Consider the following 27,345-nt stretch of genomic DNA (forward strand, 5'->3'; position numbering starts at 1 on the left):
AGATGAGGTTGTAGAACTCTCAGCTCCTTTAGCCCGTCTGCCTGGATGCTGCCAAGCTCCCTCCTTAATAGTGGACTGAACTTCTGAACCTGTAAGCCAGCCCCAATTAAGCCCCAATCCATGACAAGACTTGCCTTGGTCATGGTGTCTGCTCACAGTGGTAAAACCCTAACTAAGACGATGGCATAAGTTCACATGTACAGTGAGTTCATGTGTAATCGGCTTTTATGTGAGACCTGGTTGGAGGAAACGCTCATGGAGAGTGTGTCTTGAAGTGTACCTTATCCCCATGTCTGTCCTGTCTACTCCTGCCTTATGAATACCTTCCACCACGATGCTTCTGCCTCACCATAGACCCAAAATAATGGAGCCAGTCTGGCCATGGACTAAAATCTGTGAAAATGTGATTCAAAATAAATCTTTTCAGTTTTTTTTTTTTTTAGATGTTTTGTCATGGAGGTGAAAACACAAATGAGATATGTCTCCAGAGTGGGGATAGCCTAATAGACCCCAAATGCTGGGGATAGCCTGGTGTACCCCAAATGCTGGGGATAGCCTAATGTACCACAGATGCTGGGGACAGCCTAATGGACTCCAAATGCTGGCACATCATTCAAGGCCCCTTGATGTCGCAATGAGCACAGAGCAGAGGCAGTACTAGTTAAAACGTGTCTCGTTCAGTCTGAAGAAGTTCCCAGGGACAGTGACCGAGTGTGTCTGTCTAGAATGATGAGGTGCTGTCTGGGCTGCTCTGTCCCCGGAGGCAGGAAGGACTGTTATTCCTGAATGCCCTGGCAGCTCTGGAATGCATGTACTTAGGTGGTAATATACCAAGTCTGTCTTGCATCATTGCTGCATTTTGTTTTCTGAGTAAGAGTAATACTGTAGCTCCCTCGATGACACCAGAAATGCAAGAGTCTGGCTGAGCTCAGTCAATGCCATCCTGGTCATAACACCCATATTGCCCACCAGGTTAACACCCGCACCCTCTCAGGCTCTGTAGGATGGTGTCACTCAGCCATCCCATTGTGAAGACACACACATCTTGCCTGATTGGACGATAGTTTTGTTTTGAAGGGAGGCACCTTTTAGAGGACCCTGAGTCACTTTTGTCTGACCTTGTGTAAGCCTTTTCCCCTCACCCTGGGAAATGGGCTCCTCCTGCTTCACTGTCTATGAGTCCCCAGAAAGTTTCACCTTGTGCCATCTTGGTTGTCTGCTTCTGATTTTTGTCCCCTGGACCCTGTGCTGGGGGCAACAATCCTCAGCTACTTGGATTTTGTTTTCTGGGAGAGCATCAGGTAGACCATGGTCATCGGGAAAGGTGGTCATTAGTGATTAAAACAAGAACGAAGTCGAGACGGGTGTAATGACCTCTTGGTGGCTCAGTGACCCCTGGCTATGTTTATTATTATTATTTATTATTATTATTATGGCTCCAGCTGAACACATACCGTGTGATGATCAGTCATTGAAGGCCTCTGTTTTGAGCACCTAGGCTCATTTTAAAAGCAAACTTTTTAAAAAATGTACACAGTGTTGATTTCACACATTTAAAACTGTTGTAGAATCCAGTGGGCCAAGCTGAAAACGTACATAGAAAAATAAAAGTATGGAAAATAGCTTCAGATTGTTTTGTTGAAGGTGTTGGTGGTACTTCTGAGGGTCTCGGCTGCAGCTGTCACTCATGCCGTGTGACCTGCCAGCTTCTGCTTGGCACCTAAAACAGCTGGATCATGGACTCTCTGGACTTTCCAACGCCAACCCATTTGACTGAAAGACAACGAAGGGCACAGAAGAGAGACCATGAACACAAACACTTCTCAGAGGGGTGGGGAGATGAGAACTTCTTCATAAGCACAAGAACCTGAGTTTGATCCCGAGAGTCCTGGTTGCAATGCTAGCCTGGTGGAGTACCCTGGTAAACTGGGAAGGTAGAGCCCTGGGGCTCACTGGCCAGCAAGTCTGACCCATTGGGTGAGTTCTAGACCAATGACAAAGCCTGTCTTATAAAGAGGCAGACAGCGTTCCTGAGGGCAAGCCCCGAGGCTGTCCTCTGCCTCTGTGTACGTGTACACAGTTTACAAAATGTCCTTTAACCTTGCAGCAAGTACTCTTCATTCCTCCGGCAAAGGGGCTGTCTGTTCACCAAGTAGAGTGAGTGTTTTTTTTTTTAAATAGTCATTTTTAGATTTTTTAGAACTTTATGTGTTTTGCCTGCATGCATGTATGTGCACTACATACACGCCTGATGCCCACAGAGGTCAGAAGAGGCCATAGGATCCCCTGGAACTGGAGTTACAGACAGCTGTGAGCTGCCATGAGGGTGATAGCCAAGTAAACCCCGGACCATGCAAGAGCAGCATGGCTCTCACTGCTGAGCCACCTCTCCTGTCCCAGAAAGGGAACATTTAAAACTGTATTGTGGGCCCCATGATAGGATAGCAGAAAGCAGCTCCTATCCTGTGCTTCCCCTTGCCTGAGCCATAGGGATACACCCTGAACCTCCTTTGGATGACAGGGCACATACATTCTGCCTGCTTTTTATACCCTAGGCTACACCTGAGGTTGAGTCACTGGGCCCCAACCTGGCTGGAGCTGTAGAAATGACCTACCCTAGATGGTACCTGTTCCTAGCTCCACCTCTTCTTATCTGTTCTATTCATGTGGTTACCGCCTAGGGGTTCTTATTTCTCACTAGGCCTTGTGTTGGGGTACAGGCCCTTCGGGGTATCCAAGGCTGAGGCTATGGGGGTAGGAGGAACCCACCTGCAACACCCAAGTGATTCTCCACGAACCGCACATAGCTCTGGGCCTGTGGGGGCAGGTCCTCCCACTTCCTGGCACCCGTGGTGTCTGCTTTCCATCCAGGCAGTGTCTCATATTCTACCTCCACCTTCTGCAGTATCTCCTGGTTAGCTGTGGGTGGGAGAGGGTGGGTTCAGCAGGGTCCCATGGACTATTCTACTTGTGGAGATGGTTGTCTTCTCACCTAGTGACTTGGCAGACAGGAAGCTCCTGAGGACGAGTGGCCCTGCTGGCTTTTCAGCATTGGGCAGTGATCAGGGGACTGCAGTGGGGCTCAAACATTGGCTGCTCCCCTTCCAGCCAGGAAGCATGGCCAGTGCTGAGACACTGGCTAACTGACATCTGCTGAGTAGCCACAGAGCTGTCAATGGGGAAACTCTAAGGCACAACTGGACATTATAAGGGATTCTTGAAGCCTGAAGCCAAGGAATCCTTAGAGGTACATGGCTCTTCCTGCTTGGGACACCCAGCTCTGTGTTGGGACCCCATGGTTCACAATTGATGCACCATCCCTTGCTAATGGAAGATGCTGGAATAGGTAGCCTTTTATAAGGATTCTCAAGCCCCAGAGACAGACAGTGTCTCTCCTGGGTACTCCACATTACCACAGAGCTCCAAGCCACCAGCAAGACTCTATGAACTTGAAGGGTCATCCTTTCGGAGGTCAGGATTCAGTAGGCTCAACAACCCAGGCATCAAGGATGTATGTGGGGAGCCGACAGAAGGCGGCTATCATCCTTGCAGCCATCTTGAGCCATATACCCTGACAAGAGACTTGTTTTCAACAGCCTACAACAGCTGAGCACACTCTGATAACATCTTGTTTTAGATACCCAGGATTTTCCCTTGGGTATGTGAGACTTAAAGGTATGATTTAGAGCAGAGGCTTAAAGGTGTAACTTAAAGCTGTAATTTAGAGATAAGACTTAAAGGTGTGGCTTAGAAGTGAGACATATAAAAGTCAAGAGGCAGACAGAAGAAATTATTAGACACTTGTACTTGGATGAGACTCGAGACTAGAACTTGGAACTGGAAACTTGGAACTTGGAGGCACTAGGGACTAGGAACTCAAGACTTGGGACTTGGACTAGGAAGAGATACTGAAGAATAAACGGGATTGAATCACACTCTGTCTGGTCTCCATTCCTTGCATCCGTCCTCACTCACTCTCTTGCTGAATCCCGACCCATGGACCAGAGCAGCCTGGGGCAGTGCGGGCTCTTAACAATTTAGCCCCCAAGGTTTTTGGCAGTGTGGGTTCCAACATTGATAGAGCGGTCCCAGACATTTTGGACCCCAAGCATGGGGCAGCTCGGGCCGCAACATTTTGGCCCCCAACGTGGGGTAGAGCGGTCTGCAACAGATGAACATGACTTCACAAGCTAAGGGACAGGCCTGAGTCTGTCTGGGTTTCCTTGGAAGTGGTGAGCAAGAGGCAGTTTGCCTATAATGTGTTGCAAGGGAGAGAGTTTCGGCTGATACATTATGTCTCTGACCTGGGCTGACAGGCATAACCCAGATACACAAGAAACCAAAAGCCAGAAAAGCATCCCTGTGTTTAAGAAAGAAAGGAGCCATGGGCACAGGAAGCAGGCCAGACCCTTAAGTGTCAGTGAGGGATGAGGATACAGCTTTGGGACTAAGCACCTGTTAACATAGGTGAGGCCCTGAGTTTTATCCCCAGCACCAGAAAATAAAAGAAAAAGGAGTCTGCCCACAGGGAAGGTTTTCTCATCCGAAATGTGTTTTCCTGGAGAGCCATGTTTTTCAGAGCAGCTCATGTCTCCTGAGTTTCCAGGCTGCCCATCTTCTTGGAGCTGGGCCCTTCTAAGGCTAGCAAGGGTCCCCAGGAAGTCAAGGCAAGTGGCAGAATGGACTCCCAACTACCTTTCAGCCCTGTCCCAATACATGTCCAAGCTACTAGAAGGCCTGAGGTTTCCCAGAGATGGGCCAGGCCTCCCCAAGAAACCGAGAGACTAAAACCAGGAGGCTGCCGGTCTTTGGAGACAAGCAGTGGTCCTCAGAGTCTCAGCTCCTCCCCTTTGCCTGCTGTGGGTGGAAACACATCTCCTAGTCATCTAAAAATTAGTGGATGTCTATTCTAATGCTCAAGAAGTGTCCCAACAGCCAAGAAAACTCAGGCTCTCTTCACGTCACATACCAGGGAAATAGGGGATCCTCTTCCCGTTGAGTTTGTAGGAGATGCCAACTTTAATCTCGCTCAGGACATCCAGTATGTCCAGCTTGGTCAATGCCAGCCTGTACCCAAAACAAGATACAGACAAAATGGAGAAATAGTATCCTGTCACTGCTTCTGTCTGGTTTCGACCCTCCCCTTTCTCCTGCTGTTTGCACTGGACACAGTAAGGATTAGGGGATTTCCCCCAATGCAATCACTGACCAGGCTAGAGGACAGCCTGCCTCTGGGCCTGCGTCCTGAATCTCCTGTTTATGTTCCCCAACGAGAGCACTGCTGAAATCTCGGCTTTCTCTCTTGCCAGTGGGTGCTTCCTCTGCCAGCGCTCTTGCCATGTTTGCCCTGTAGCATGGGGCTTGTGGGGCCTTCTGCTAAAGCAGACTACTCACCTTCCCTTCCACTTTCCCAGGAAGCATCTGTTCAAGGACCACTCCAGAGCCGTATGGCAATGGCCTTTCTTGGCCTTCTTCAAAACTGCCTTGTACCGAAGTGTTTTTCCCCCTCCCCCCCCCCTTTTTTTTTGCTCTCCCCTTTCCACACAGACTTCACAGGTATATCTCATCTGGCTGTGCCTGCTCAGGCTAGATGTGGGGTGCAGACCACATACTAATAGCTACCTAGCCATTCTTTTCTCACCCAGGAAGGCCGTGATTGTCTTAAAGCCACCAGAGACTTTCCAACACTGGAGGGGAAGCCTTGGTCCTCTTACTAAGGCAGGAGAAGCCAGAGGAGAGGAGACAGGGATGCCAGCAGTAGCCTATGAAGTCTCATTCTGTCCCAAAAGAGGGCCCTAAGTAATCAGACCTTTTCAAAGACCCTGAGGTCTACCCTGTGCTCCCTGATACTCCTGCAGAAAACTGTTCTAGTATTCTTAGAACATCCTTGGAGAGCATCCTTGGAGGCTTTCTCTCACAGGCCCTCAGAGGTGAGGGACCTGGGAAGGCCCCTGTTGTTGTTGGAGGGATGCTTTGGATTGGTCAGGATGGAAGTGCAACCCTGTTCTGGGTATGCTCCACACCTATAGCCTCCATGTTATTCCCTGGTGTTGGCCTCACTTTGGGAAGGGAGCTTGGTTGGATAGAAAGACTCCACACAGATGCTGGGGCCCCAGCCCCTGAGAAGAGTTCCACTTGCACTGTGAGTTTTGGGATGGGAGAAGACTCCTACGTGATGTAGCTTTGATGGTGCCTAGTCCTAACCCTAGCCCTGAGTATTCAGAGGGGCTGCTTACGCAGTGAAGCCGTTGACCATGTGAGCGTAACGGAGGATCATCAGGTCCAGCCAGCCGCAGCGCCTCTTCCTGCCTGTGGTCACCCCCCACTCATGACCACGGTTCTGCAGCAGATCTCCAATTTCCTATGTGAGAATAAAGGACCGTCTATGTCCGCCGTGTTGGGCACTGGCCAGGACAGGTGTGGTGTGTGCCCGATTTGTCTCCTGTGCTCCTGGTTTCCTCTCCTCTCCATCCTCTTCCAGCTGAAGACTCACTCAGGGCTTTGCTCCCCAGTTTGGTTCTGAGAAGGCAGCACTTGTTCCCGGAGCCGAGCCTGTGTGTGGAGGTGCAGGTAGCCCACCTCCTCTATCCTGTTTAGGTGTGGGCAAGCGAGGATGGGGGCTTGTCCTGCAACTTGGGTTGGGGACCAGGATTTATCTCCTACCCTAAATATAGCCCACCTCAGGCTCTCTCAAACACTTCCCTTTCCTGGGACAAGAGCCATGATTCATTCAAATCAGGTGTCAGGGTAAAGTCAGGTAAGGAAGGCTAGGAAGAAGACTCTGAGGCCTCAGTAACTTCAGGAAATGCTTCCAAGGCTAGAAAGGGGAACAGGGAACAGGGGCATTGCTTTCAGCCTCTAAGGTAGTGCTGAACTTTCCCACTTGTCTGTGGGATTCACACACTCGATAGGAAAATGGATTTGTGAACATAAACACACACACACACGCATGCACACCCCTTTTATGAATTGTGATGCTGATGGTGTTGAAACAAACTGGCCTTCAAAGCCTTTAACACCTCACCTCTGAGCTTGTGCTGTAAAAAGACCCCACTAGGACATGGAACTGTTCAGTTGGGTCCCCTCCGCATACCTACAGCTCCACTGGACACAACCCCAAGTATCCCACCCCACCCCAGTGCTGGAACTCACATTGATCTGCTCCGTGGGGAAGGCCCCAATGCCCACACGGGTGGTGTAGGCCTTTACCACACCATACACATCACCTATGTTCTGGGGCGGGATGCCCAGGCCGGTGCACACACCACCCACAGTGCAGTTGGAAGATGTCACGAAGGGGTAGGTCCCTGCAGGACAGAACAGTCAGTGGATACTCATTACCCTGTGCAGATCGCAGGGTCCGAGAGGCCTTTTCAGCAAAAGTTGGAATCCCTCTATGGCAGTGGTTCTCAACCTGTTGGTTGTAACCCCTTTGGAGATCAAATGACCCTTTCACGGGGGTCGCCTAAGACCATCAGAAAACACACATTTACATTTTGATTGATAACCATAGCAAAATTATGAAGCATCAGATAATTTTATGGCTGGGGTCGCCACAACACGAGGAACTGTATTAAAGGGTCACAGCATTAGGAAGGTTGAGAACCCCTGCTCTATGGGGATCACCTCGGCCACCAGTTTGGGCGCCTGTCCTGGGGCAGTAGCCTAAATTGGGTGCTGGGTAAATCACATAGGAGCCTGTGCTGAGGTGGCCTGGCTTCCCCAACAATAAGGGCAGTAGACTGGTATGCCATAGATATGAGGTACCCGGCCATGCAAGGCTCTCTTCACTCACTTCCAGCTTCTCCATCCCAGTTCCCTCATCTTAGCTCAGCTGTTTTGATGCTCCCTTATGTAGCTGGATTTAGGCAAACAGTACAACGGGATCCTTGTGGTGAGAGAGGACAGAACTCTGGCCTTGGAAGGTGGCCCATTTCACTCAGCTGTTCATGAGTTTTTATAGTCCCCAGCAGCTACAAAAGACTGTTAGACCCCCCTCAGGATGGAAATGCGTGGTAGACAAACTCACCAAAATCAATGTCAAGCAAGGCCGCGTTGGCACCTTCCACCAAGATCTTCTTGGGGGGACCATGGAGAGCCTCATACATGAAGTAGACACCATCTCGAACCATGGGTCTGATCCGCTCAGCAAAACCCTGAGAGGACCGTGCAACCACGTGAGCCTGCAGAGGAGCAGGGTCCACAGAGCCCACAGGAGCTGAAAGTCGGCAGCAGTACCTGCCTGGGACTTCTGTGCTCCGCCCAGGTCTGCCCCACCTCCGCGTGCTTCCCCAGTGCCTGGCCCAGTTTACCTTGAGCCGTTTGAGTTGACCTTCCACATCTATTTCCAGGGTTGGGAACATGGACTGGTGCTGGTGGGCCAGGTTCTTGAATCTGTGCAGGCAACCCTCACTGTGACCCTCTGAGGGCCCGCAATGGACCCGACTGCTCTTTTTCCCAGTGTGTCTCCTGCCACCTTTCTGTGTCTTACCCCTGGACTGTGGGAGGGTGGGCAGACCTACCTGGCAGAAAACTCGTCAAAATCCGACAGGAGGTCACAGATGCGGAGGCCTGTCCGGGCAGCTTTGGAGGAGTAAGTTGGTCCGATTCCCTTCTTGGTAGTGCCAATACTGAAAGATGCACAGTGGGTGTTGCTGAGGGGCCCGGCTGATCCCACCCCAGTTCCTGGCAGACCCGCGGTCCATCCCAGGAATCAAGGCCAGAAGGTGAGAAGGAGACCACACAACAGCAGCAGTGGGGTCTGGAGGCTCAGTCACTGCAAGGACTTGTGGACAGCGTAAGCCCATAACATCAGGGTGCAGGATGGGGCAGAGAGCCCTGGGTTCCTGCACCAGGGCTTCCCCTGTCTGCTTCTAAGCATTGGCATTAGTACTTTGGCAGCAAGAACAGTGTAGTAGTGTTGATTCTACACACTTCATGTCTGCCCAAGTGACCCCGAGTCAATCAAATGTTCACCGTCGCCACTTGTGTCTTGTGTGTTCATGTGAGAGTGTGCTTGTGCCAGTGTGTATACCTGACTGCATGTGCACCGTGTGAATAATGTACCAGTACAAGTGAAAGTACACACGTGTGCTCATGAACGTGAATGTTAGTGTACATGCATGTGTGCAGGCACCTGTATACCTGTGTGCCATGTGCACATGCAAACACATGTTCATACTCATATGCACATCTGTGTAAGCAATGTGCCTTGACATGTATGTGAGCACTGTGCACCTGTGCAGAGTGTGTGTGTTTGTGTGTGTGTTTCTGTATGTGTGTGTGTGTGTGTGTGTGTGGTGTGGTCTTGACAGCTTCCCACCTGCATCCCTGGCACATCTGGAATTCTAACAAACATTTCTGAGTGGACAGAAGACCAAGCATCACTTGGGCAGGAGCAGGAATCTGGTGCTGCAGTGGCTGTTGGCCAAGCAGGGGCAGTCAGGCCTGTTCAGTGTTTGTTGTGTTTCCCTGTGGGATGTGTACGTGCTCAGGGTGGTACAGCTGTGGCAGCCAGCTGACAGCAGTGGCAGCCAACAGAGTCAGGGTGTGACCCCCAAGGCTAGACTACCCTGTTATTCTTGCAGGTTTTATTCTCACAGAACCCCTAAGTTTGTTGATGATGGGACTCCTGCTCAGACAGGACCTGCACCCAGCCACCAGAATGTGGAACTGGAAGTCCCCAGGAACAGGAAGAATGGTGGCATGAGGAACTTACTTCTTCCCCTCTTGTGCTTGACGTTGTACTTCCTGTAGCCCGTCCACTGCCTGGTGGAAGTCGAACACTGTTGCCAGCAGCCAGCACATGGGCAGGAGAGGAGCAGAGATCAGGGGTTTATGAGGGACCTCATTTTCTGAATGGTGTCAGGAGAAGGGGTCAGCGGGTGCTGGGAGCACAACTGGGCTTCCAGAGTCCCAGGCTCCACAAAGGGGTAACCAAGTATGACTCCAGCTTTGACCTAGCTGATACCTTGAGGCTTACTAAAGAGTCAGGCACAGCAGCATATGGCACCAGGCAGGCCCTTCATGGTTTCCCGAGCCCTGTACTATGGAAGGGCCATCCCCAGAGTCCCGTGGGAACCTTACCAAGGTGAGCCCGGTCAGAGATGATGAGCCGCTTCTCCCAGTCCTTCAGACCTGCAGGATTATGGCAGAGATGACAGATGTGTGCACTCCTGGGTGATGAGGGCCATTCCCTTCAGTGCTGTTGACTTAAGTGTGTGACCAGGTTCTGCATGCATACAGTAGCGACAGCCCTGCTCTGGTACTGGTTGCCAACTGAGGCCCCTGGACTCCAACCCAAGAGACACCACACTCATACTAGAGCTCCTCTTGCTTCAGCCTCCTTCCTGGATGTCCTGCACCTTGGAATTTTAGGGGCTTGTGATGCTGTAGGCAGAGCCGACAGCAGCAGTTTTAGAGATGCCAGGCTTTTCCGCTTCTGCTCCTTAGAGAGGGCTCTGCTGTCTGCTCTGCAGAGCTAGCGTTCAGTGAGCAGCCAGTGAGTGGGCCTATGAGTGGGGCAAGGTCATGGATGGCCTACCTTTCTTCTCATTCTTCTCTGCCTCTTCAAACAAGCCTGGCAAGTGGATGACCACACCATTGCCTGCAACACAGGGCACAGGGAATCGTGACTATTTACATTTCAATAGACTGCAGTCTATTGGTATCAGAGACTGCAAGGGCAAACACCTCAACTGCCCCAACCCAGGTGTTGGATATGGTCACTCCATCGCGTCCAACAGCACAGTTACACTGGGCTCAGACACGGAAGATATGACCCCTACAACCTGGGTAGGTGAGATCTCAAGTTGCCACACTCATGAAGACAGAGAGTAGAATTTCAGCTTCTGGAATCTGGGGGAAGGAGAGGGTGGGCAGGTGGGCTAGTGTTTAGGGCTCCATAGTGTTGGTATGGGGAATGGAAAGTTCTGCAGACAGTGGTGTGATGCCCCATAAGTCTCAATCCTGGGTTTTCACCTAAAGGGGCTGAGCACTGAGCACTGCCCCAGATCGTGATAGCAACTTTTTATAACTGACACATCTTAGAGGGAAGTGAGGTCTCTGGAGGGCAAGTAGATAGATAGCTGTGAATGTCAAATGCTGGGACGCTCTTTAGTGCCACAAGACATGAGTTCTCGGGAGGTCTGGAGGACCCTGAAATGTAGGAGTGTCTGGGGAAGCTGTGCACTCAGCCCCCAGCTGGTGTGCAGCAAGGGCAGTTTTAGAGGTGTCCTGCTTGGTTTTTATCTTGACACAGCCTAGGGTTACCCAGGAAGCAGAAACCTCAGCTGAAGAACATCCTTGATCGGAAGGCCTGTGTGCATGTCTTGATTGCTAATTAATGGGAGAATCTTTAGCTCATTGTGGGTAATCCCATCCCTAGGCAGCAGCCTGGGCTATATAAGAAAGTTAGCTGAGGCTGGGCATCGAGGGGCATGCCTTTAGTCACAGCAGTCTAGAAGAAGAGGCATGGCAGATCTCTATGACTTAAGGCTAGCCTGGTCTACATAGCAAGACCCAAATAAAGAATGAGAAGATAGATAGATAGATAGATAGATAGATAGATAGATAGATAGATAACGTTGGGAGCCGACTCCTAGCAGAAAGTGGCTATCATCTTTGCAGCCATCTCGGACCATATACCCTGACAAGAGACTTGTTTTCAACAGCCTACAACAGCTGAGCACACTCTGATAAACATCTTGTTTTTCCCACATACCTTGTTTTGTTGTTTAGTGCCCACAGCTGCAAGGCGCACGTGGTAAAGTGACTTCAGCTGTGTCCCCCTGCTTGTCCATGGCTACAGGGCACATGGTGAAGTGTATATATACCCAGGATTTTCCTTTTAGTAAACGAGACTTGGTCACACACTCTGGCTTGTCTCCATCCCCACTCTCTCTCTTGCTAGACCCTGACTCTCGGACTGGAGCAGCAGCTCTGGTGGGACACAGTGGCCCCCAAGCCGGGCAGTGTGGGCCTCAACAAAGTGGCGCTCAATGTGAGGCAGCGAGAACGAGAGACCCAGTGAGGGATGTTACTGGAAGAAGGGTCAACTGAAAATTCAGAAGTGAAACAAAGGTGATTGCCGCAAGAATCTGCCGCCTCGAGAAAGATAAGTCATGATAATGAAAATGGGGCAAGAAATAAGTCAGCCTGAACTCAACTCTCTGCTTTTGTTTTGTTGTTTGCTGCTCATGTGTGTTAATTGTCTGCTTTTGTTTCGTTCTTTGAATGTTGTCTTTCATGTTCAAAATAAAAAGAAATGTATATATCTGAAATTAGAATCCAAAATGCAACCAAAGGTTGATGACAATTGTCAAAGCCAGATTGTGCTGACCTAGAGGAAGAGGCTGTCAAATATTATGACCATGAATGGCCCTCTTCCTGAAGGCCCCCTCCCTATGCGCCTCCACCTCCAAATGCTCCCACTATGGAGATGGTGGTTGTAGATCCCAGAAAGGAGTTACAGGAAAAAATATCTTTTCTTAAACAACAACTAGAGTTAGAAAAAGAGTATCAGGACTTAATTAATCAGCTACAAAAATTAAAGACAGGGAAGAGGTCTCGAGAGGCCAACTGCGAAAATCCCCCGGGGTTCTTGCATTCCTCAACCTGGAGTCCAAAGACAGTCCCTGCCCTCTAGCTTTAGTTCAGCCACAGATCAGCCAGAGGAGGGAGAGGCTGAGCCTTTCCCTGTATCAGAGACCAGAGACACTCAAGGGGTTGCTTGGAGACATCACACAGGGTTTAATTTTCAAATTATTAAGGAATTAAAAAATGCAGTATCAAAATACGGTGCCACTGCTCCCTTTACTCTTGCAATTTTAGAGTTTGCCGCAGAGGAGTGGCTGACTCCTGGCGATTGGAATACGTTAGTGAGAGCAGTTCTTAGCGGTCGTGATCATCTTATTTGGAAATCAGAGTATCATGAGAATCGTAAAGAAACAGCTAGGAGAAAGATTCAGGCAGGCAATGGTTGGTCCTTTGATGCCTTAGTAGAAGAAGGGCAATTTGCTTCTAGTGATAACCAGATGCAATATGACCCAGGCTTATTCGCTCAAATTCAAAATGCAGCCATGAAGGCTTGGATTAAACTCCCAGCAAAGGGAGACCCTGGTGCATCTTTGACAGCAGTCAGACAAGGGCCTGATGAGTGATTTTCTGACTTTGTTCATCAATTAATGACAACAGCAGGGAGGATTTTTGGTAATGCAGAGGCAGGTGTAGATTATGTGAAACAACTTGCATGTGAAAATGCCAATCCTGCCTGCCAAGCGGCCATTAGACCCTACAGAAAAAAAAATAGACCTTACTGGGTATATCAGTCTCTGTTCTGACATAGGTCCCTCCTACCAACAGGACTTAGCTATGGCAGCTGCCATGCAAGGACAATCAGTAAGAGATTTTTTGGCAAGTAGAAACAAAAAGGCCTGTTTTAAATGTGGCAAGTCTGGACACTTTGCAAGAGATTGCAAGGCAGAAAATAAGTTAACCCAGAGACAGCCCAGGAAACAGCCTGGGCTCTGCCCACTTTGCAAACGTGGAGGGCATTGGGCTAGTGAATGTAGGTCCAAAAGAGACACACAAGGAAACACCCTTTCCCATAATCAGGGAAACAGGAACAGGGGCCAGCTCCAGGCCCCGAACCAATGCAAGCCAAAACAGGCTTATGGGCCAGTCAGTTTCATACCAGTAAACAACAATCTCTTTCAGAACTTAGTCAAGCAACACCAGGAAGCACAGGACTGGACCTCAGTTCTGCCACCCACACAGTATTAACCCCAGAAATGGGACCTGAGGCCTTACCCACCGAAGTGACTTTATCAGATCCACGATCTAACTTGGATCAGGCTGTAAAGGCTCATGAGTTACATCACCTTAATTCTAAAACTTTAAAGGTCCTGTTTAAAATTACCATAGAACAAGCTAGGCAAATTGTCAAACAATGTCAATCATGTGTTACACTTTTACCAGTTCCTCATTTGGGCATAAATCCAAAGGGACTGATACCAAATAGTCTCTGGCAAATTGATGTTACTCATTATAATGAATTTGGCAATCAAAAGTATATACATGTATGTGTACATACATACAGTGGTTTCATTTATACGACATTACGAACTGGAGAAGCAAGCAAGCATGTGATCACTCATATGCTTGCTACAATTGCTGTATTAGGTGTGCCTAAACAGATAAAGACTGACAATGGCCCAGGTTATACAAGCTCCAGTGTCCACCAATTCTGTGAAAAATTGAGAATACTACATAAAACAGGTATTCCATATAATCCAAGGGCCAAGGGAAATAGTAGAAAGGGCACATCAAACCATTAAATGTCAATTCAGAAAAAATTAAGAATGGGGAATGGTATCCTACCAAGGGATCCCCCAGAACTATCCTTCATCACACGCTCTTTATTTTAAATTTTCTAACTTTGGATTCTGAAGGAAAATCTACTGCAGATAAATTTTGGCATCCTGATACAAAAAAAAAAAAAAATTTGCAACAGTCCTCTGGAAAGACCCATTAACTGGAACCTGGAATGGGCCAGATCCAGTGCTTATCTGGGGAAGAGGTTCTGTCTGCATATATTCTCAAATGGCAGATGCCGCACACTGGCTGCCAGAGAGACTGATTAAACAAATAGACAACAATAACAAACCCAGGGAGGAGAAACCCCCTGAGAAGCATATTTTTTCCTTGCAGGAAACATGAAGATGCTTCACAATTGCCTGCAAACTGGAACAGATCAACCAGCAAACCTGACTTGGGAAGTTCTCAAAAAGGAAGGAGACATCACCACCCGTACCTCCAGGGTGGCTCTATTGGACTCTTGGTTCCCCAACTTATGATTTAGTAGGGAACATTGTTTAGACCCAGGAGACAACCCACCACCACAGTTATTATAGTTGTTTTTTGGGTTTGAGATTGACTGAGCAGGGACAGGGATTTCCTTACTTGTTTTGTTAAGATCAAAGCCATGATCAGTTCTGTATTTCTATAGATTTAGATTCTGCTATAATGCATTTGTATCCTCTGTAGATATTTTTACTCCTCTGACAGAGGGAGTTGTGTGTTGCCCTTAAATAAGAGTGTTGCTTTTATACTGACTATTCAGGCATTGTTAAGTCTTTTGTCTCTTGGGTTCATGCTGTTCAACAGACTGATGGCTTTTGTATGACAACAGATAGACGCTATTCAAATGAAACCCATACAGGTCCATTATTAGAGGCTGGAAGTAGGGGATTGTAAAACCTCTCATCAAGACTGATGAGGATTAACCCCTAACTTAAGCGCTAAGCTGGATAGTCAATGACGGGTAAGAGAACATCTCAAGACTCTTGCCCCTAACTGGGAGGCCTCACCAACCTAAGACAGGAGCTCAACCAATGGTTGTTGAGTATCCAAAGATGGGAAAGGGAGGCTGGGGTTCTTTGTTCTGACCTAAGGCAGGCATGGTTTCCATAAGTTTTCCCAGCCTTCCCTTTTGAAAAAAAATTTAAAAGGGGGACCTGTTGGGAGCCGACTCCTAGCAGAAAGCGGCTATCATCTTTGCAGCCATCTCGGACCATATATCCTGACAAGAGACTTGTTTTCAACAGCCTACAACAGCTGAGCACACTCTGATAAACATCTTGATTATCCCACATATCTTGTTTTGTTTAGTGCCCCCAGCTGCAAGGCACACATGGTAAAATACCTTCAGTCATGTTCCCCTGCTTGTCCATGGCTGCAAGGCACCTGGTGAAGTGTATATATAACCAGGATTTTCCTTTTAGTAAACGAGACTTGGTCACATACTCTGGCTTGTCTCCATTCTTCACGTCTCTTCCCCTCCATTCCCACTCTCTCTCTCTTGCTAGACCCTGACCCGTGGACCAGAGCAGCAGCTCTGGTGGGACACAGTGACCCCCAAGCCGGGCAGTGTGGGCCTTAACAGACAGAGGTGGGCATAAATGATTCAGAGAGTAAGAACCAGTAAGCAGAATTCCTCTTTGGTTTTTGTTTCAGATCCTACTTAAGTTCCTGCCCTGACTTCCCTCAACGATGAACTGTGACCTGGAAATGTAAGCCAAATAAACTCGCTCCTCCCCAAGTTGCTTTTAGTCAGAGTGCTTCAGCAACAGAAAGAAAGTAGGATCGGAGGTTGTCTTCCATGTGGGGTGACCTGGTGACCACCATAGACCAGAGAGGTGGGACTGAGCTTTAAACACAGCCAGGGTCCCAAACCCACAGGCCTCATGCTCCAGATCAGCCTGGCAGGAAGCCTTCTTTCTAACCCACATGTAAGGAACCCAGATGCCCCAGTCTCCTGCTCCTGCAGCTCCCACCCATGAGTTCTGCCAGGGCTAGCCTTCTCTGCCTGGTGTACTCGAATGCATCCTGTTCTAAGGGGATATGACTCTGACCTCAGAACAGCAGCTTAAAGCCCACTGGAGGCATGGCATGCAGGCCCAGAGTCTCAGCACTTAGGAGGCTGAGGCAGGAGGATCATGAGTTTGGAGCCCATCTGGGTTCTCAAATTCTCAACTCAACCCACTTCTCAGTATGAGGATAAGCCAAGGTTAGACTTGGTTTTGGGCCACACAAGACCTTATCTCAAAAGCAAAGCAAAGAGAAACAACACTAAACTACCGCCTTGGTGACAAGGGCAGATCAGCCGACACAGGGGACTTCTGAGTGAGCAGAACATTCTGGAATCAACTGTGTGGCCTCAAAACTTCACCTTTACAGTGGGTAATAGAAAGTATTTTATTTTATTGTATTTTGTTGTACTGTATTTTATTGTATTGTATTTTATGTGTGGGGGTGTTATACCTGCATATAGCTGAGCATGTCTGGTGGCCATGGAGACCAGAAGAGGGTGTCAGATATCCTGGAACTTGAGTTACAGAGTCTTGTGAGCTGCCATGTGTGTGCTGGGAATTGGAAGAAGCAGCCAGTGTTCTTAACCACTGAGCTTCTTCTCCACCCCCAACAACGGGTGAATTTTATAATGTGTAACTTATGGTTCAATGAAGCAGTTCTATAAGAATAGGAACCATGGAGAAATGGGGACCCTAACAGTTCCAAGAACCACAAGGACCCTGGGGGCTATCCTTTATCATGGAAAAACAAATACACAACCCTCAGAGTGAGCCCACACAGCTAGATACACAGGCTGAGAGAGGGAAGGGGCCTGCTGAGGCCACATGGCTTGTCAGTGAGAGCAACCCTACGCTAGCCTCGTGGGGTTGGCCATGGCATAGGTTTGGCAGAGGGAGGTGAAACACCAGTCCAGATCGGAGTGACTCAGAGATTACACAAGCCACAGTGAACGTAAAAGGTCACCCAAATGCCACAGCATCTTGAAATAACCCCTCAGCAGAGAGGCGAGAGTGTTGCAAGCTGTGGGTCAACACAGGCTGGTGCTCCTGCTGTGTGGCTGTTCTGGGGGTGTGGGGGACACCCTTTGGATGAGCACAGCACCTCTGCTCTTGAGTGAGCTTCCAGATAATTGCCTGCCACTCTCCTGTTGTCAGCTCCAAGCCATCCCCAGGGCTGAGCAGCACATGTTCCGGGTCATGTGGGTCTTCACTGTGTTGTTCCACCAAGGAAGGTTCTGGATGAGTAGAAGCCGGTTATTTCCTACAGCCTCCCACAGGATGGGGCAGCACCATGTTCTGCTGCTCTGCTGAGCACACATGGGGACAGGCTGCCTCGGTAGCTGGGGCTCCTCACTGTGGAAGGTGAACATCACCACCAGCCTGGCTCTGGACTGGGAGGGCTGGAGACCGTGTGTACTTGAGAGGAGAAGGCTCTGTGGAGTCTGAGCTCTGAGTCTACCCACCCCCGCCCCTACCTTGCAGATTTCCTTCCTCTGCTCCTACACAATGGGCCAGACCTGTGCTATCTGCTGGCTTCTGGACAGGCACTACCTTGCCTTTGCTTCCTGACTGAGACGTGTGTGTAGGGGGAGGGGGGCTCAGATAAGCCACAAGTATATCAGCCAGCACTAGAAAAATGAGGACAAGAGGGGCTGGAGGTGAGCAAGATGGGAGGGGGTCCTCTTCAACAACTAGAGAGACCAGGGGTAGGGAAGCCTTGTCAGGCATCTGGAACAGCTGTCCAAGGGGGTGATGGCTATAACAGCCCAGGCAGCGTCAGGAAAGCACAGCTATTTATATGCCCAGGCTGTTCCCAGGCCCAGGTATTTTGAAGACACACTGTTACACATGTACCCCCACTCATACAAACATACCCATACATGTGAACTTGAATACACACACACACACACACACACACACACACACACACACACGGGGGCGTGGCCTCTGTGTACTCCACAGAGCTTCCTCTATCCTCTGACTCCTGCTGAGACCAGGCTCAGACGGTCGGGGCTCCAGGGGAGCACATGGTGCAGGCCCAGCTCTGGGGTTTGCACAGTGAGACTCCCCACCCTCTCCACACTCACTGGAATCCCAGGTCAAGAAGTCAGGCTGGGGCTGCAGGGGCACTTACCAATGAATGACACGGCCTTGGTGTTGATGATACCGCTGGGTAGCAGGTGGAAGTCATACTCCTTGCCGTCCACCACTACTGTGTGCCCAGCATTGTTGCCCCCCTAGAAACAGAGAGCAGAATGAGCTGATAGTACCTGAGCATTGAAGACTATCCCACAAGGGCCTGCGTAGTACCCTAGCCTCACTCCAGAGTCAGCTCTCTCCATATGTGGTGCTTAAGGCCCCAGTGTTGTCCAGCGATAAGGCTCCGGGAGTCTAGGTCAATGGTCAGGGCCCTGGTCTGAGTCAGTGTTTGATGCTGGGATGGCCAGAGACTAGATGGGTGCTCAGGCCCAGCCTGGTCCCAGGGCTTAGTGCAGCCCTGGCAGGTGAACCTTGCTGAGCCTCCCTCTCCACCAAGGAGAAATGAGGAATTGAGGAACAATCCCTATGGAAGGCGCAGACTCAGACCCCACAGCCCAGCTTGCAGCCTTCCTCACCGGGCCCCATCCTGGGTAAAAATGAAAGGACCAAGAGACTCCTAGGTCAGCCTGTTCTAGGGAGGCTCCTTCTTTTGGGAATTCAAGCTGACTGAAGATAGGCCAGTTGGGATAGGGTTTTCAGGGTGGGGAGAGGGCCCACACCAAGGACAGGCTTCAGCATCCTCCCGCCATTAGCTAGTCATCTGACCACAAGCACACAGCTCCACACCCTGGACACTGTGTCCTCAGGCTCTCAGAGGCTCATGGTGGTGAGTCACTAAAGCTCTCTTGCCTTTGACTGTGGTATCCTGTCACCCACAGGAAGCTGGGAATGCTCCTTAGCTGGTCTCTGTCCAGCAGGAACTTATAGTCTGGGTGTGCTGGTGGGTGTTGGGGGCAAGGTACAAGGGTCTTCTAGAACAATGGTTCTCAACCTTCCTAAAGCTGGGACCCTTTTAATATAGCTTCTCATGTTGTGGTGACCCCCCCCCAACCATAAAATTAGTTTGTTGCTACTTAATAAATATAATTTTTCTACTGTTATGAATCATAATATAAATATCTGATATGCAGGAGATCTGATATGTGACCCCACCCCCCAAGGGGATCGTGACCCACAGGTTGAGAACCATACTGGTCTTGCGGGTTTTCAAAGGCCACTGGAGTTATGGCCTGCAGTACCAAATCCCACCTGCAGAGAGCACTGTGGTCCCCTAACCGTACAATGGAGAGCAGCAGCACTCTCAGCAGTTTAGGGACCCTGAAGCTCACTCAGCTCCAGCTCCCCTCCCTGCCTCAGAAGACACACAGGCCAGGCACATGACACTTTTGTTTACCTTGCTGTTGGAGCCGAGGTGTTTCAGCTCCCAAAGATCATTCCCTTGCCTACTAAAGCAGGACCCTCAGTGGAGGTTCACCTCCCTTCATGACTACCCCTCAGCACTGGGATATGGAGGATCACATCTGTCAGCTCCTGCTGAGGTAGGAGGCAGAGGATGCTGATGCTCACACCCTGGGTAAGGGGCTCTCCCTCCAAGGACTTCACTTTCCATGAGTTTTAAGAGTAGGCCCCAGACCTGTATGCCAAAGCTTCCTCTTCCTTGTCTGCCTCTGTGAGGCTTATTACCATGGAGCTGACAGAGCGGAGTCAGCTAGAGACCAACTTCATGGCGTGGACCCCAGACACCCAACTATTAGAGAAGAAATGCTGTCCAGTCTGTTCTGGAGCCTCTGAAACAATTCTGCTGGAGCTGTTTGCTGTGTAAAGGGTGGGGACTGTCTGGGAGGCCCCTCAACTTAATGTGACTTTCAGGGAGCCCCTAATCTTTGGGTAGCTCCAGGCACATGAGGGTAGGGAAACCTGGAGGTAGCAGGCAGTCTGTCCTTACAGCCTCTGTGAGCAGGTAATAGTGACCCTAGGCTGCCCATGGAGCAGGAGAAAATGACACAGAGCAGGACAGATGTTGTCCTGGAATTGGCTAAGAAGAAGAGGCCTAGAGGGACTAGTGGAAAGAAGATGGTATTTGTGGGCGGGGCATGAAGGAAGTGGGAGCTGAGGGAGATGCCTGCAGCTCTGGCTTTGAACTTGCCATCAGTTAGGAACTGTAGATGCCTGTGTCCTGCCCCTAGGCTTGTAAAGTCACACCATCAGGCATGGGACAAGCCCATGGGGGACTTTGGCAAGACTTGGGTTTGGAGACTTTATCCATGATTGGCTTTGCCACAGTAGGTGCAGAATTGCCACCATTTCAGTTCCCCAAATATCTGAACACTCACAATCCTGTTTCCTGCCTGAGGCGGTCAAGACGGTCTCCAAGAACAGATTGGAAACTGAGGTCCCAAGAGAAGACAGGCTTGAAGCGAGGCCTAGAGGGATGAGCTCTGCTTGGGCTGGCAGACCTCCAGGGACAGCAAGGTGGCCAACCTGCCTTCCACTGTGGTGAGGTCCAGGGAACCCAGACACCCCAGGAGGGATGCTCTTTCCCACCCTCTCTTTGAGTGCTCAGGGTCACATCAGCTGGCTTGGGGACACAGACAGCAAGCACCCGCCTGTCTGTGTTGGGGGTAAACACAGGTGCCTAGGAACAGGCATGAGTACCATGGGCCAACAGATATCAGATGACCTCAGTGCCAGAGCACACTGCAATGCCCAGGCATCCGGCATAGGCCATTGCTAGGGCACATGGCATCCCAGGACACTGGGCTTCCAGCAACCCTGTGGGGCCTCAGGGTCACAGTCTCCCTGTTCCTATTGAGGTCTTAGACTGACCGTCAGAGTACAGGGACAGTTGGTGGAGATGGAAGCAAGACATCCCCCCTCCCCACCGCACGCACACACACACACACACACACACACACACACACACACACACACACACGCTCATACACACACAGTGCCATTTCTTTGACTTTACTAACCCAGGCCAGACATTTAACCAGATCTGGGCATGTTGAGAGCCACCAACCTCTGTAAAGGATGTGGGATATTTAAACCTGCCCAGTACAGCTGATTAGACATGGCTCCCACGTGTGAGGTTGGGTGAGGAGAGGCAGAGGTCAGCTCTGTTTCTGAGGCTCATCAACCCCCTTAAAAGGCGGGTAGGCTCCTGAGGGCCCCATGGAGCTCTACACAGGTGGAGAAACACCACCTATGCCACTTGTGGCTCCAGCTCTGGGGATTGGAGAGGTGTGCCAGCCTCAGGCTGCTCTAGGGCATCTTAGAACTCAGGATCTCGCTGACCCCTCAGTACCTGGAAGAGTTCAACAGTGTCCAAGCAGCACTGGGCAGTGTATGTCAGGAATAGCCCAAAGATCTGTGGCGGCCCCGCCCTACTGTGGGAGCCGTCTGTCAGGGTGACCACTGGTTGCTGAACACTAAGGAGGACCCAGGATGTCAGAGCTAAGAACTTGCTCAGACTCCCCTTCCTGGGGGTCCGCCGGAAGATGACCAGCTACCTATGTTCGCAGATGAACACCAGACACCTGGGCACAGCCTTCAGGGTGGGTCAGCAGGGGTAGCTCCTCTCCGCCTATGTGTGAATAGTGTGGAACAACAAGCACCCTTGGAGGCATGGCCACCCCAAGGCACACCAAGACACCTCTCACCATTGGCCAGGTAAGAGGAACGGCTACATGGACGGCTCAAAGCACATACCTCAAGATATCTGTACCACAGGGGTTCACACCAGGGCCCAGGGTCAGGGGCATCCATGAGCCTGCTGGGCATGGCAGTGTCACTTGGTACATCCAGGGTCCTCCTGCGGTTTTCTCCTCAGCACAATTCTGAGGACTCTGTGTGCACTGAAGTCCCCCTAACACTCTTTGACAGCCTGGCTGGTCACCCAGAGCCCTCAGGCCCTGGTGTCCAATTAAGACAAGAGACTTTTGTCTTTGGAAAACAAAGAGGGACCAAAAGCAAACCAGATCCTGTTCCAGATCAACTTGTTCCCAACCTCCACTTTGCCCTGTAGTTGTGGCCCATGTCTTCAGTGTGAGGCAGGGAAGGGTTCTGGGTGCAGGCCCTTTAGGGACATCCTCTGACTGGGCTGCATATTGCATGCTGTGAACACGCGTCGTAGAAACCAACACTCCGTTCCTCTGCCTGTCCACGCCTAACATGGGCTGAAGAGCCCACCTGCCCCACAGCCCTGAGATCCCACCCAAAGTCTACAGTGCTTTTTCTACAGTCATCTCATCTGTGGCCCTCTGGACACAGCTCGTCCTGATTATCCCAGGACCCTATCAGTGCAAAGACCCTAAGCTAAGCAGAGGACCTCAGAGCTGGACATAACCAACTAGTGTCCCGGTATCTCCTTTCAGGACAGCTCCAGGGCCCTGCTGGGCAGAGACCTGGAATAGACCTTTCTGCCTGGTTGGGCCCCTCCATCCAGGAAGCCTGTGTGTGGAGGTAGAGCACCCCCCAGCATTGAGGCCTTCTTAATCTTCTCTCCATCTTTGTCCTCTAACAAAGGGCCAGGACCTTCATTTCCCTCCAGGTCCCTGGATAGGGGGCTGTGGCATTTGCTTCCACCAGGGGGTGCTCTGGGCTCCTGCCTTCCGGTCTACTTGTTCCTATTCTGGCCTGATGATATCTGTAGGTCCCTGATAGGTAGGAGGCCCTTGGGTAATTAGTACCTCTGCCTCTTCACAGACCGCAGGGAAGGACTCTGTGCGAGTGACATGTGTGTTAATGTGCCGTGCAGACAAGGGGCAAGCTAAGGAACAGGCGTTCAGCTCCCGGGGCTCCTGCAGTTCTGCTTCTGTTTCACCTCAGCTCCTCCTCAGTTCTTTCAGCACCTGCAGGGGGTTCTGCACATCACAAGCTCACCCCTGCCCAGCTCTCCTCTGTCTGTCCGCTTTGGCTGTCCTTCAGGCCTTGGGTGGAATGCGCTGTGTGCTTGCAGGACTGAGCCTACTTACTAACCTGTCGCAAGCTCCACAGCCTAGTCATGGCCCCGCTCCCGTCCATGCCTTCCTGAGCCCTTGCCCTGGAACCTCCCTGTGCCAGAGGAGAGGGGTCCCCAGACCTCTGACCTGCTGGTGTCTCTCCTCAAGGCTCACCTTCTAAGGGGTATGGAAGGACAGGGTGTCAGGGCCTTCATTTTCTTCCAGATCTGCTCACAGACATACTTTGCTTCTTTCCTTATAGGGAGAAACAGGTCTGGGCAGGAATATGAAGGCCCTTCCCAAGGCGATGCGTGGCTAAGGGACTGGGAGTCCTCTCCTGGAGACACTGCTTGGTCATCAAAGCCATCAACAAGTGTGGGCACAGGGAGACCTGCTTCTAGAATCAACACCAGGCATAAGGCTGTGGTTCCTCTTACCCACCAGAGGCCCCCGGAGCATCCTGGGATCCAAGGGCATGCATTTCCTGTTATGTTTCCTTGGAGAAAGCTCCAGAGCACCTGCAGACTGCAAGGCAGGTCCCAGCATGGAACCTCAGCTCTAAGTGTGCCACTCTACTAGAGAAGGCTCTAGGATTCCAAGCCTTGTGGTCATGGACATGGCTGTCTACTACTGCCTGGGGACAGCTTTTGTACAAGGGTGGCCTCGGATCGACAGCAGCCCCAGACACGGGGATGGTACATGGACTCACGGTAGACACTAAGAAAGCCCCCATAGCAGCCAAGTGCTGCACGTGGCCAGGTGACCATGCTCTAGCACCCTGAGGATTCTGACCCTGCAACCACTTGGAAGGAGAGTCTTAAATCCCAGCAGGCCTGTGTGGCAGCCTGGCAGTGCCAGGCAGGCTACTGCAAGTATCAGAGAAAGATTACTGTGGGCACAGAAGGGAGAGCCTAGACTAGCAATGGAATGCATGAGGAGATAGTGACCAGCACACCCTTCAGGTAACAAGAACATTGGACTCATCTGAGGGAGCATTTGGATACAGCTGGCTGGTCAGGCAGCCAAAGAAGAAACATGGAGGACACAGAAAGGGGAAGCCTGGGCAGAGGAGCCTGGGACTCCAAGGAAGAGAAAGAGAGAACAAATCAGCACAGGAGGCAAGTGATGGCCTTGAGCTACAATGTACCCCAGCAGGAGGTCGGGAAGGCTTGCCTGGAGGTGAGGAAGGGGTGGAATTAGTAGAGGAACCAGAGAGGAAGACAATGCAGCCCCCAGCAGCCTCAGAGATGCAGGGTGGAGGGAGAATGCCCGTGTGTCAGGAAGGGTGGGGCATGGACCAAAGGAGAGCAGAAACACAGGAAGAAAGGAGAATGCAGACAGGACTCGAGGCCAGAGATGCTGGCTGGAGGGTGCTCCTGGGGGTTCAGCATTGCATTCTGACCTATAGACCCCCCCCCAATTAATTAAGGTAGACGCTAATCAAGGCAAAGCAAGAAATAAGGGTGGGGCTGGGCAGAGTCAGAGCCCAGGGTACTGGAGACCAGCAACAAGTGTCTGTGGACACGGAAAAGTGTGGAATCCAGATCTGGAGGATAGCCCCATTGGCACGAGGGGTTAAGTGGTAGGACAGCCCATTCTCCCGAAGCTAAGGAACCGGTAGCCTAGCTGGCTCCATCGCCTTACTATAGGGGGACTTGATGACTTGCATCCATTCTTGTGTTTGCTACCCCTTTGACATGGCTTAGGCTGGCCTCTGGAGCCTTCACTTAGTTCATGCATCCATTCAAAGCCAGAGGCAGCTTACCTAGACCTCACCCACCAGCCTCTGATCACACAGGGCTGGCCACAGACACATAAGATCAGGGAAGATTTGGGAGGCCAGTGGCAGGCAAAGAGGTCCCTGCCAAGGAGAGGAACAAGTGCAGGGAACCAGAGTCTCCAAGAGCTTGCACGAATCCAGGGGCTGAGCACCCAGGGAGGAAGGACTGGAGGTGCCTTCCAGAGGGGGCTGAGTGGTACCCCCATGGAAAGCTGACTCTGTTGCCTTGTCCATGGAGTGGGGAGAAAGAGGGTAGGCCTGTGCCATCATGGTGGCTTGCAATAAAGGCTGTAAAGGACCCAAAGGAACAGTTAATTTGGTTCTTCAACTTTTCTGAGCCTCAGTTTCCCAACCAGTAGAGGAGCTCTGTGGGGGACTCCTGACCTGCTGGTTCATTAGCCACTGGAAGAGAAACATGTCTCTACTCTTATATTCTTCAGGGGAACACCTGTTTGGATCTGCTGGGAAGGTCAGGTGGTAGAAAGAGATAGCCCATCTGAGTAGGTGACTGTGGTCCTGTGCTGATCTTTGAAGGTCCTGTCAAGTAATGGGGGATCTGGACCTGGCATGTTGACTTGGGCATAGAGCAGGGATGGACCCTCTTCACCCAGAACTGTGTCACAGAATGAGGTGGAGCCTGGGACCATCGATGCTCACTACACGGCTTCTCTAACAGTGATGACCAAAACTAGCAAGTTGTACAGAAAGACAGGAGCAAATGGCACCGAGGAAGGGTCGGGGCTGTGGTGCTGGGTCACTGGAGAGAGCAGAAAGACAGACCACTGGGAGTATATCCCAGTTGTTCACACATAGCTGGACAAAGCATGCAAGGTGTATGGGGTAGGAGGTCCAAGGTCTGTCCTTAGGACCCAGAGCTGAGACAGAGAGGGAGGAGGGGGTGAACATGGCAAGAGACTGGGCTATCCCCTCATTCTTGGGAGAACTTCCAGAAATTCTCATCCCCAGCTGGGCAGATGTGGCCCAGAGAACCAAGCTATGCCTCCGGAACCCTGCTCCCAGTCCTCCGGAACTCAGCAAGAAAGCCAGAGAACTAGGGAGAAGCGACTCCAGCGGGTGTCCCCACCTTCATTTGGGTCAGGAGCCGAACGTGTGGCTCCAAACCCAGTGTGACAGAGTATGTTCCCTCAAACTGAGCCCTCTGTGCTGCGGCTGACAGCCCAGAGGCAGTGTGGTTGTCAGCTGCTGCAAGGCACCACAGAGATGGAAGGAGACCAGGCTGCCAGCCCCAGGAGAGTACCCACCCATTGTCCAGAGTCAGGCAGAACAAACGTGGGAGCACAGAGCAGTTTGCAGCTGGCCAAGAGCACAAAGCCCATCTCTGGCCTTCTCTGAGCACCACCAGACACTGGGTCACCCTGCCCAGGAAATCTGTGGCTCCTCCTTTCTCCATGTCAGCCAAGAGCCCTTTGATCTCTGCTTCAGGCCCCTGCCCCTGCCTTCCTCTGAGTTAGATCCCAATCTTCATCTTGTCTCTGCCTGGCTGGTTCGCCAGGGACACCCCCTTCTCAGAAAGCAGCTTTCACCCCTTGCTGCGTCTTAGGGTACCTCGACCCATCCCGTTGGGGCTTTCTCCACTGGAGAGCCCACCGTCACTGCCCTGGAACGCCCTACCCCTGAGGATCCCATGTCCCCAACGCAGCAACTTATATTTTTAGCTCCGGCTCCTGCCATTGACCTGGGAAGGAGGTGGGTGGGAAGCCAAGAGCTCTGTGTGAGAGGGTGTGTGTGGGAAGGATTTAGGCAGTGGGGAAGGTGCTCCTGGAAAGGAGGAATAATCCAAAAGGCTGTGACCCACTCAGGGCACAGGAGGAAGGGGTTCGTCCGGATCCCAGGGAAGGGGAGAGGCTCGCTGGGCGGGTTAGGGAGGGACTCGGCGCCTGGCCCGCACCTGGCAGCGACTGACGATGTCGGCGTCCGTGGCCAGCAGGTCCACCACCTTGCCTTTGCCCTCGTCCCCCCACTGCGCGCCCAGCACCACGGTCACGCGGGAGCCTGTCGCCGCCGCCTCCTGCTGCAGCCGCCCCCTCTTGACTCCGCCCGTGCCGGGGGGCCGGTCGTTGGAGGCTCGGGTCCCGGACATGCTGGCTTAGCTCCTCCGCTGCTCTGGGCCAAGCGAGAGCCCGCGGCCGCCAGAGCTCTCGCTCCATTAAATGCGGACGCCTAGAGAGGGGGACGGGCCGGGGGCGTGTCC

General features: G+C 51.3%; 1 protein-coding gene across 1 annotated transcript; it reads right to left on the reverse strand.

Annotated features, from left to right (window-relative positions):
* Positions 1-1,367: 1,367 nt before the first annotated feature.
* Positions 1,368-27,345, reverse strand: Adss1 (adenylosuccinate synthase 1). The gene is made up of 13 exons (XM_076921013.1): positions 27,043-27,345; positions 18,505-18,607; positions 10,544-10,606; positions 10,087-10,137; positions 9,719-9,785; positions 8,523-8,630; positions 8,313-8,394; positions 8,030-8,156; positions 7,153-7,307; positions 6,237-6,361; positions 4,970-5,067; positions 2,770-2,919; positions 1,368-1,773 (listed from the first exon to the last, which is right to left on the reverse strand). The coding sequence occupies exons 1-13, from the start codon at positions 27,232-27,234 to the stop codon at positions 1,721-1,723; spliced, it is 1,374 nt and encodes a 457-aa protein (XP_076777128.1). The 5' UTR covers positions 27,235-27,345; the 3' UTR covers positions 1,368-1,720.

Source organism: Arvicanthis niloticus, chromosome 23 (genome assembly GCF_011762505.2).
Source record: "Arvicanthis niloticus isolate mArvNil1 chromosome 23, mArvNil1.pat.X, whole genome shotgun sequence".
NCBI lineage: Eukaryota > Metazoa > Chordata > Mammalia > Rodentia > Muridae > Arvicanthis > Arvicanthis niloticus.

Excerpts from the sequence above, each read along its gene's own strand:
- Adss1 (XM_076921013.1), bottom strand. The coding sequence starts at position 27,234 with ATGTCCGGGACCCGAGCCTCCAACGACCGGCCCCCCGGCACGGGCGGA. Across the intron at positions 7,308-8,029 it reads CTTGCTTGACATTGATTTTG|GGACCTACCCCTTCGTGACA; the intron begins GTGAGTTTGTCT and ends TCTGTCCTGCAG. Across the intron at positions 2,920-4,969 it reads GAGGATCCCCTATTTCCCTG|CTAACCAGGAGATACTGCAG; the intron begins GTATGTGACGTG and ends TCCCACCCACAG.